General features: G+C 47.1%; 1 protein-coding gene across 4 annotated transcripts; it reads left to right on the top strand.

Moving 5' to 3' along the window:
- The first annotated feature begins 249 nt into the window (after positions 1–249).
- LOC109781494 (phosphoethanolamine N-methyltransferase 1) lies at positions 250–3,462 on the top strand. 4 transcript variants are annotated; one of them, XM_040390582.3, is made up of 11 exons: positions 250–371; positions 445–633; positions 730–867; positions 971–1,111; positions 1,330–1,473; positions 1,722–1,826; positions 1,917–2,058; positions 2,187–2,467; positions 2,583–2,744; positions 2,859–2,912; positions 3,059–3,462. In XM_040390582.3, the coding sequence occupies exons 1-11, from the start codon at positions 369–371 to the stop codon at positions 3,227–3,229; spliced, it is 1,530 nt and encodes a 509-aa protein (XP_040246516.1). In that variant the 5' UTR covers positions 250–368; the 3' UTR covers positions 3,230–3,462. The 4 variants fall into 4 exon arrangements, with proteins under 4 accessions (XP_040246516.1, XP_073362675.1, XP_073362674.1 ...); XM_073506575.1 differs by having other exon boundaries at positions 354–371; positions 721–867; XM_073506574.1 differs by having other exon boundaries at positions 280–633.
- The last annotated feature ends 6,364 nt before the right edge of the window (positions 3,463–9,826 follow it).

Below are 9,826 nucleotides of genomic sequence, written 5' to 3'. Positions count from 1 at the left end.
CATACAATTTTGAGCATACAATGAGTTTCAAATTGCAACGAATCCGAGATGTGGCCGAGAGGGGAGGGGGATTTTTTCTACTTCGTGGGTGGGTGGCCGAGTATATTTAAGAGTCGAGGTGGTCAAGAAGGATAATTTTTACTCCTCTAAAGCTTTTTACGGAATTGGTTAGGTAGAGTTTAGAGGTGGAAAAATGAAAATTTACTAGTCTAGAGCTTTTTAGGGATCGGTTGAAGAGTACCTGCCTTCGCCAACTCGGGCGTGTCCTTTTCCGCCCTCTTTCGTTGATGATGGCCACACACCACGACGATGATGATTCCCTTGCTCTTTCAGCTTCCTAGTGGCAACTGCTCAGAGCAGAGGACCGCATGGTGGTACCATATAATCGTCGTCACCATCATGAATCACGGTCATATCGCTAAGCTAGCGCGTATCGCCCTGCAGGCTGCAGCTGCTGCCAGTGTCACTCACCACTCGCCGCCGGCCACCGTAGGATCGAGAGAGAGCAGCATGAGCGAGCAGGGGGCAGGGCAGGGTACCAAGGAGCAGTCACCGGCAGAGCTCGAGCTCGAACTCGAAACGGACCACCCTGCCCTGCCCCCGCCCCTTGCTCGAGGTGGCTCTGCCAGTGAGGTTACAAAACGGTTCCATCCACCATGTTCTTTTAACATTTTGGCACATACACCAGTGCTAGTTTTCAATGGTGCTGACCTGGTGTAGCTGCTGCAGGTGCTGGCCATCCTGCCGTCCTACACGGGCAAAACGGTGCTGGAGCTCGGCGCCGGCGTCGGCCTCTTCACCGGGGAGCTGGCAAAGGAGGCCAGCCACGTCATCGCTCTGGAGTTCATCGACAACATGATCAAGAAGGTGAGATAGCTGGCTTTCTTGTCTGAAGAAGAAACACAGTCCATGCTTGACACTCCTTTGGTAATCTGATCTGATCGATCTGATCTGCCACTGGGTGTTGCAGAACGAGGAGATCAATGGGCACATCCACAAGAACATCACCTTCATGTGCGCCGACGTGACGTCGCCGGAGCTCAAGATCGAGGACAACTCCATCGACCTCGTCTTCTCCAACTGGCTGCTCATGCAGCTAAACGACGAGGAGGTAACTAAGAGCTTAAAATGAAACTTCTTCAGTATAGAATTAGAAACAGATGAAACCATTTTTCTGACAGTGAACAGATGCAACTTTTTTGTTACTCCTACTTGTTAACTTTTTACAACGCTTGCAAATTATTTTCGAGAAAACGCATGAGCATGCGTTTCATATATTCATAGAAGAGAACGGCTGCAAATTATGACTGTTACTGCCTTGTGCTGTAGGTTGAGAAGCTGATTGGGAGGATGGTGAAGTGGCTGAAGCCTGGTGGCCATATTTTCATCAGGGAATCCTGCTCCCACCAGTCAGGTGATTCCAAGAGGAAAGTGAACCCCACAAACTACCGTGAGCCAAGGTTTTGCACCAAGGTTAGCACTCCAATTCTTAACTATATATTTTCTCGCTCTCTAATCTGCTTCCATTTGCTACAACTCTCTGCATCTCTAGTTTGATTTGAAAAGTCACCTTTACCATTTTGGCAGACAACAAATAAATTACTGGCTTGTTACTTATGGCAGGCAGCATCATGTTAATATCTTCATATTCATGGTTATCACAAAACATAATGCTCTTTCATTATGCATGGGGTATCTAATTATTTTCCAATTGTAAATAGGTGTTTAAGGAATGCCACTCCTATGACCAAGAGGGGAATTCGTTTGAGCTTTCTCTGGTAACTTTCAAGTGCATTGGGGCTTATGTGAAAAGCAAGAGGAACCAGGTACTTTCCTTTCCTTTTACGCGCCAAAATCATTTGTGCATATCGGTGTTTGTTTAAGCCAACTTACTGATTTAACCTTGTGCTTCTTAGATATGTTGGCTGTGGGAGAAGGTCAAGTGCACAGAAGACAAAGGCTTTCAGAGATTCCTGGACAATGTGCAGTACAAATCCACTGGCATCTTGCGTTATGAGCGCGTGTTTGGGGAGGGTTATGTTAGCACCGGTGGATTCGGTAAGTTTCCTATCTTCGTTGTCAAGCCACTAAATTTCACTCAATTTTTCTTGGAGAAAACACTAAAATTCCAGTAATTTACTACACCCTACACTGTTAATAATCATGTTTCTCTCATAAAACAACAGAGACCACAAAGGAATTTGTGGACAAGCTGGATCTGAAAGCTGGCCAGAAGGTGCTTGATGTTGGGTGCGGCATCGGAGGAGGCGACTTCTACATGGCTGAAACCTATGATGTCCATGTCCTCGGCATCGATCTTTCCATCAACATGGTTTCGTTCGCGATAGAGCGTGCCATCGGGCGCTCGTGCTCGGTTGAGTTTGAGGTTGCTGACTGCACCACCAAGGAATACGCAGAGAACACGTTTGATGTGATCTACTGCCGTGACACCATCCTCCACATTCAAGTATGTTTTACTGCAAAGATTGTAACTCATTTTTGTGTATATAGATGATTGGAAATCATTGCATATATTGTCTCAAATGGTTCTGACAAGTGGTGCACTTGGTTGTACATTACAGGACAAACCTGCTCTGTTCAGAAACTTCTTCAAGTGGCTCAAGCCTGGGGGCAAAGTGCTGATCAGTGACTACTGCAGGAGCCCTGGGACACCATCAGAGGAATTTGCTGCGTACATCAAGCAGAGAGGCTATGACCTCCATGATGTGAAGACCTATGGAAAGGTTAGCTTCTTCTCAAGAAAACAAAATCATATCAACCAGATTCATTTTGCAGATTTGTTTCAGAGAAGCAAACCATCCTAAGCTCCTAACCTCTGTTTTGCACATGAACCCCAGATGCTTGAGGATGCCGGTTTCCACGATGTCGTCGCCGAAGACCGCACCGACCAGGTGATCATCTCCCCCTTTGGATCCAGTCCCCTGCCATTGTCATGCACTTTCTGAACCCTCCTGGTCCTTTTCGTGTACACCGATTTGAATTATACAAGAAATTTCTTCAGCCACTGACATGATCATCACTGTGGTCGTCATTTCAGTTCCTGAGGGTCCTGGAGAGGGAGCTGGGCGAGACCGAGAAGAACAAGGAGGCCTTCCTGGCGGACTTCACCCAGGAGGACTACGACGACATCGTCAACGGCTGGAGCGCGAAGCTGAAGCGGAGCTCCGCCGGCGAGCAGAAGTGGGGGCTTTTCATCGCGACCAAGTGATCTGGCCGCTGAGCAGCGACGCCGTGGACGCGATGATCCGGAAGCAGAGCAGCTTCTGTTAAGAATAAATAAAGAGGATCGGTGCCCGACCATCTTGCAGTGGCTGCACTGGCCGGGCACCAGGATCTGTAAGATAAGATAATGTGTACGTACGTGCGAGCGAGACTCGCTTTGTAACGTGCTATTCTGTTGCTACGTGACCTTCACTCTGCTAGAGTTGTGTGACCTTACAACATCTTTGTCCCTTCCTTAATCATGCTTTAACCCCTCCGAAAATTTAGCTTTGAGGAATTAACACCCTTCCTTTAAAACTTTTAGCGCCCAAATTTGCTCTCAGAAGAGCACTTCTTGGTAAAAATGGGGAGAAGCCTCTACTCCCACATTCATGGCGTGGCGATCGGCGGGCCACCCAATTCACCGTTCTGGGGCTATCAAAGCTGACCCGCCCCAAACCCTAGCCAACCCACACCGCTCCCATTTCCGCTGCCTCCGTCGCGCCCCTGATTCGAGGTTGAGGTCGAGCGCGAGCCGCCGCGAGGAGCTGACCCGCCACCCCACCCGCGTCCAACCTCGCCGTCAACCTCTGCTGCCATATCGAGAACCACCATGAACTTCGTCCACCTTTGCCGAACTCCTCGCAACCGACGGCTCCGCCCCGAGCTCCCTGCAATTGCTGCCATCACCGAGCACCCCCCCGCGACCTCCGCCTCATCCCTTTTCGGCGTCTGTGACCACTGACACTGCCTCGCCCCCGTCGGAGCTCGCCGTCTCCATGCTCTTGGTCCAGTGTGTCAGGATCCCGATCCTAAGTCACACCGATCTAGCATGTAACACATCATATCACTTTGCGGCCTCACGCACGGTATTCTCACGGGTGCCACCTTACCTGGCCCTGGACCGTTTGCGCCTTTTGGCTCACGTATATGATAGTGTCGCTAGCATCCATATGACAGAGAACCCGAGCCGACATGACTAGTCGTGAACCCAAAGTGGCACTAACTTACGGGGACAGGCATACATGAACCAACATCGAACGTGTCGGTCATCAGCGTGTGAATCCGGGCTGTAGCAACTGGGCTAACAGGACTCCGGGAACCCAGGCTGTAGCAGGCTAGCAGGACTCCGGAGGTCACCGCGTGACATTTCCCCGAAGGGACAGACACAGGAACGAAGTGGATCACATGCCGGCCAGTCTAAGTGTTCTGGAGCAGTAGCAACTGGGCTAGCAGGACTCCGGTAAACCGGGCTGTAGCAGACTACCATGGCTCAGTGGAAGCACTAGACTACATTTCCTCATAAGAGAGGCTACCAAGGATAGATAACTAGGTTGTCGGATCCCACACATACCAAGCATTTCAATCATACACACAATATGCTCGATATGTGCAAATACAACATGGCATCACAACATGACTCTACAACTCAAGTATTTATTCAATAGGCTCCGAGGAGCGACATATTACAAACATGGGTCTCATGACCCAACATTTAGAGCATACAAGTCAAAGCACATGCGGAAGCTTAGCATGTCTGAGTACAGACATCTACAAATGAAAAAGGCTGAGAAGCTTGACTATCTACCAGATCCTGCCGAGGGCATAAGATCGTTGCTGAGGTATCAAGCTAAACATCGAAGTCCACACGGAACTACTAGCGAGACTGAAGTCTCTCTGCAAAAACATAAATTAAGCAAACGTGAGTACAAATGTACCCAGCAAGACTTACAACAGAACTAACTACATATGCATCATTATCAACAAAGGTATGGTGGGGTTTAACTGCAGCAAGCCAACTTTGACTCGATGGCTATCCTGAACTATGACTGCAAATAACTCTTTTGCGGTGGCGCACACGAGTCCACATATTCACCATATAAATACACCACTATGGATCCGCTCCCGTCTCCCTACGAGAACGCCATCCATAGCACTCACGCTTATCTTGCGCATTTTAGAGTATCCACTTCCACTTGTCTATGAACTGTACAGGCAACCCAGAAGTCCTTTACCGCGGACACGGCTATTCGAATAGATCATTTATAACCCTACAGGGGTGTACTTCTTCACACACGCTCTCGCCACTTACCACCATGTACACGCCGTGTATCTCGGCAACCTTCAAGCGGAAGCCTGGCGAGGGAGTCGGCCACGACCTGACTAACCACACAAGTCTCTAGTCCAGGTTTATCGCCTATTCGGGTTCCATCCGCGAGGAGATCCGGCCGGGGTTTCGCTCACAGCCCCAAACGATGTGTGCAGGGTTCCCGAGACACCAAACGGGCGACTCGGTACACCGGGCCACGGTGTATCTACCGCATCATAGCCCACCCCTAGGGTCAGCGCTACGCATGACCTCCAACACATATCCTACAAATACCAGAAACTAGTTGCAACCCTGGACAGAGATCAAGGCGATTAATAAGTCGAGAGAGTCAATTAAGGATCCCAATGTGTGGTAGTAGCTGTTCATGGATCACAAACACAGAACTCAGTTCCTGAGGACGATTTCAATGAGACAACCCACCATGTACTCCTACATGGCCTCTCACCGCTACCTTTACCAAATCGTGTTCACACACTTAGCTCTCAACAGTAGGACATGTTCACCACATTCCAATTCATCCTTGATGAATCGGACCTGACTCAACTCTAAGCAGTAGCAGGCATGACAACAAGCATGAATGAGTAGGCACATCAAGGCTCAAACAACTCCTACTTATGCTAGTGGGTTTCATCTATTTACTGTGGCAATCACATGTCATGCAGAGGAAAGGGGTTCAACTACCGCAACATGTAACACATGAATCGTTGTTGTCCTAATGCAATAAAAGAGAGCATGAGTGAGAGAGTGGGATTGTATCGGAATGAACAAGGATTTTTGCTTGCCTGGCACTTCTAAAGATAGCATTGAGTCTTCATCAGTGTCAACGATCACAACGTCGGAACAACGTCTACCGAGGGGGAACAACACCGGCAAACAGAGAAGAAACACAATCAATGCAATGCACAATATGATGCATGATCATGACATGGCGATATGCTGTGATTTGAGCTAATGCAGCTAAGATCAGAAGGGTTTGAGCTTATTTGAACCAAAGATTCAAATTCAAACTCAAACTATGAATTTATAAAGTGCATTATCATGTTTTGATATGAACAACAAGGTTAAGTTGCTTTTTCATGCATGAACCCAGTACTAATGGATGGATTGGATTTTTCTGATCATTTTTCATATATAAATTATTTGATTTTGGAGCTACGGTTGAATTACTATGATTTTTAGAAGTTTAGGCAATTTTCTAGATTTTCTAATTATTTAGAAATAAACTAATTCCAGAAAATGCATTACTGCGTCAGCACTGCGTCATTGTGATGTCAGCAGTCAACGGGGACGGTCCAGGTCAAACCTGACCAGTGGGACCCACTGGTCAGTGTCACAGTTAGCTAACTAACTAAATTAGTATTAGTTTAGCTCCTAATCTAGGTTTGACCAGGGGGCGGGGCCCACATGGTCAAATGGGTCAAACCCACCGGTGACATGACGCCGGCGAGGCCAGACGCGGGGGAGCAGCGCGGGATTCCTCCTCCGGGGACCAAATGGACGGCGGAGGGCATCTACGCGACGCGGGGAGTGAGCCGCGTTGATTGGTGGTGGCGGTGGAGATCGGGGTCGCCGGATTCGACGCCAGCGACGAGCTGTGCGGCTGCCGGAGTTCGGGTGAGGTTGAACTCATCGCTGTGGTGATCTTGGAGGCTCAAGGCCGGCTCCTACGTGGTCTACGTGGTGATGTGAAGTCACTGGACATGGTGGTGTGCCCGTTGGGTGGTCGGAGCATCATCGGCGACGAACTCAGGTGGCGGCGCATGCGGTGAAGCTCGTTGTGGTCAAAGCAGTGGACGGCAGCGAGAACGAGAGGGATGGGAAGGGGCAGAAGCTTACGGTGAACACGATGAGCTAGGCGGCGCGGTCAGGGACGAGCTGCTGCAGCAGTGACGGCGAAGGGGATCTCCGGCGGTGGCGGAGTCGGGCGAGGTTGATGCAGTGGCTTCGGGGCAAGCGAGCGCTCGGGGCTCGGCCTGCTCGATGTAGAGGACGACGGCAGAGCTGCTGGACACGGCGAGGCGACGCAGAGACGACGGTGGCCACATCTACGACGGCAAGGTGGTTGCGGCTGCGTCGGCCATGGCAGAAGGGAGCGAGGGAGAGGCGTTGGGGGAGAGTGAGCGTGTCCAGGCGGTCGAGGGGGCGACGTGGAGATCGACCAGCGCGTCCAGGGGCGAAGCGGCAAGCAGGTGGCGCCGTGGCGAGCTCGGGCACGACGGCGCTCACCTCTCTGCCTGCCTGGCGAGAGGAAGCAGCTGACTGGCACGGGCCAGCACAGTGCTGGGCCGCCAGGTGGGCCGGCTGGTGGCTTTGCCAGGTAAGTCAAGTTTCCTTTTATTTTCTGTTTTCTTTTATTTCTGCAAGTTTGTGGCTTTTCTAAAAATAACTAGGCACTTTCAAAAATCACCAAACTGCTCATGCTCAGTGTATGGAATATAACCAACATGTAACATTTCAGTTTAGGATTATTTGGGCATTTAAAATATTTAATAGTATTTTAATGCCCAAATGCAAGTAGCATATGATTTAATCCAGTGACCCTAAGATGACCTAGAAAATTGTGCACCATTTTTGTCAGTGGTTTAAGACCAGGGCAAAGATGATGAACATTTTAGAAGGGCATTTCAGGTTCATTGAAAAAGATTTTAGTAAACCCTAGTTGTTTTTAGGGGGGTGCTGGGGGTTTCTGTCATCCCTAGTTCAAGTTTCTGAGAAATTTAAACATGATGCACACATGAAGGGCTAGCCTAGTGCAAACCAAATCTAGGGATGTGACACAGTGTCACACCCAAATTGTGGCGGAGGTCCGCGTCGTAGAGGCCCTACGCGTTGCCCGCATTGTGGCTGGTGAAGTCTCGAGCTCGGAGGAGGAGGTAATGGAGGTGTCGGACTCGTTCTTCAAATTTCTTACTTTTCTAACCGAGGGAAATACTTGCTACTATGCTACATCATCATTATACTTGGGGGATTCCAACCACTCCTACGGGAGCAAGCAAGATTTCCGTTGCCGTTGCTGGGGAGTCTTCTACAAACAAATATGTACTTCACACTACAACACTACATTCTTGTTATCTATCTTGCCTAGTTACTTTTATCTTTTTTCTTGCTTGCATCTTTGTTTGCTATTTTCTTCTTCTTCAAGAAACACTGAAAATATCTTTAGTTGTTGTTTCTGTTCTTGTTGCAATCATGTCTACTGCTGAGAATACTAAGCTTTGTGATTTCACTAGTACTAATAATAATGATTTTATTAGCATTCCTGTTGCCCCTCCTGCAACTACTATGGAGTCCTATGATATTAAACCTGCTCTATTAAGTTTTGTTATGAAAGACTAGTTTTTTTTTGGAAATTACAATGAATATGCTGCTACTCATCTTAATAATTTTGTTGAACTTTGCGATATGCAAAAATCTAAAGATGTGGACAATGACATTATAAAACTAAAATTATTTCCCTTTTCCTTAAGAGATAGAGCTAAGGAATAGTTATTATCTTTACCTAAAAATAGCATTGATTCTTGGACTAAATGTAAAGATGCTTTTATTGGAAAGTATTGTCCTCCTAAAAAAAATTATTTCTTTGATAAATCAAATTATGAACTTTAAACAAACCGATCGAGAGCATATTTCCCAAGCTTGGGAAAGGATGAAAACTATGCTAAAGAATTTCCTATTCATAGGTTAAATATTTGGATGGTAGTACAAACCTTCTATGCAGGTCTAATTTATGTCTAGGAACCTTCTAAACTAGGTTGCATGTGGATCTTGGGGATAACTCTTGGGGAAACAACTAAGCTCCTTGACAACCTGGCCGCAAACTGGTAAGAAGGTAAATTCTGCCAACAAGATTTCCTTGGTTAATGAAAAAGTTAATATGATTATGTCCGTGCTTAATACTAAGCAAACTTCTGTGGATCCAAATGGTGTGCCATTATCTACTTTAGTTGAGCAAATAAGATCATGTTGACCTTAAGTTTATTTCTTGGAGTAATTCTAACAACTACGCTTAGAGGGGAAACTTTGGTAATAATCCTAGACCGTATCCAAATATTCGTAAGTGCTTATCTTAATGATAATTCTTTGTGATAAGAGGCTACAAGAGATTGAATAATCTACCAGACATGTTATGAATCCTCAATTTGATCAAAATGGATCTTTTTCTAGGGAGGTTAAGGAGCACTCCTCCATTCTTAGGAAGATAAGTAAACATATTGAGGAAATTAATAGAGAAGTTGTCAATTCGTAGTTGCAACTGGTGCAAACTGAATCTATCTTGGGGAAAATGTTTGATAAGCAAACCACATAAGTCAATAGAATGGCTGCTAAGCCTGAATCACACCTTATCACTAGTAATGATGAAGATCTTAAAACTTTAGGTGTGTCACCCATATAATATTTATTTAGAAGCATAGAAAATGTTAAATATGATGATAATAAAGGGATTTAAGAAGAGACAAATTTAACTAGAAGGAGTCCCAAGAGTTCGGAGGCTGA

Source organism: Aegilops tauschii, chromosome 1, assembly GCF_002575655.3.
Source record: "Aegilops tauschii subsp. strangulata cultivar AL8/78 chromosome 1, Aet v6.0, whole genome shotgun sequence".
Taxonomy (NCBI): Eukaryota; Viridiplantae; Streptophyta; class Magnoliopsida; order Poales; family Poaceae; genus Aegilops; species Aegilops tauschii.
The sequence above is the reverse complement of the archived record's forward strand: the minus strand, read 5'-3'. Positions and strand labels throughout refer to the sequence as shown.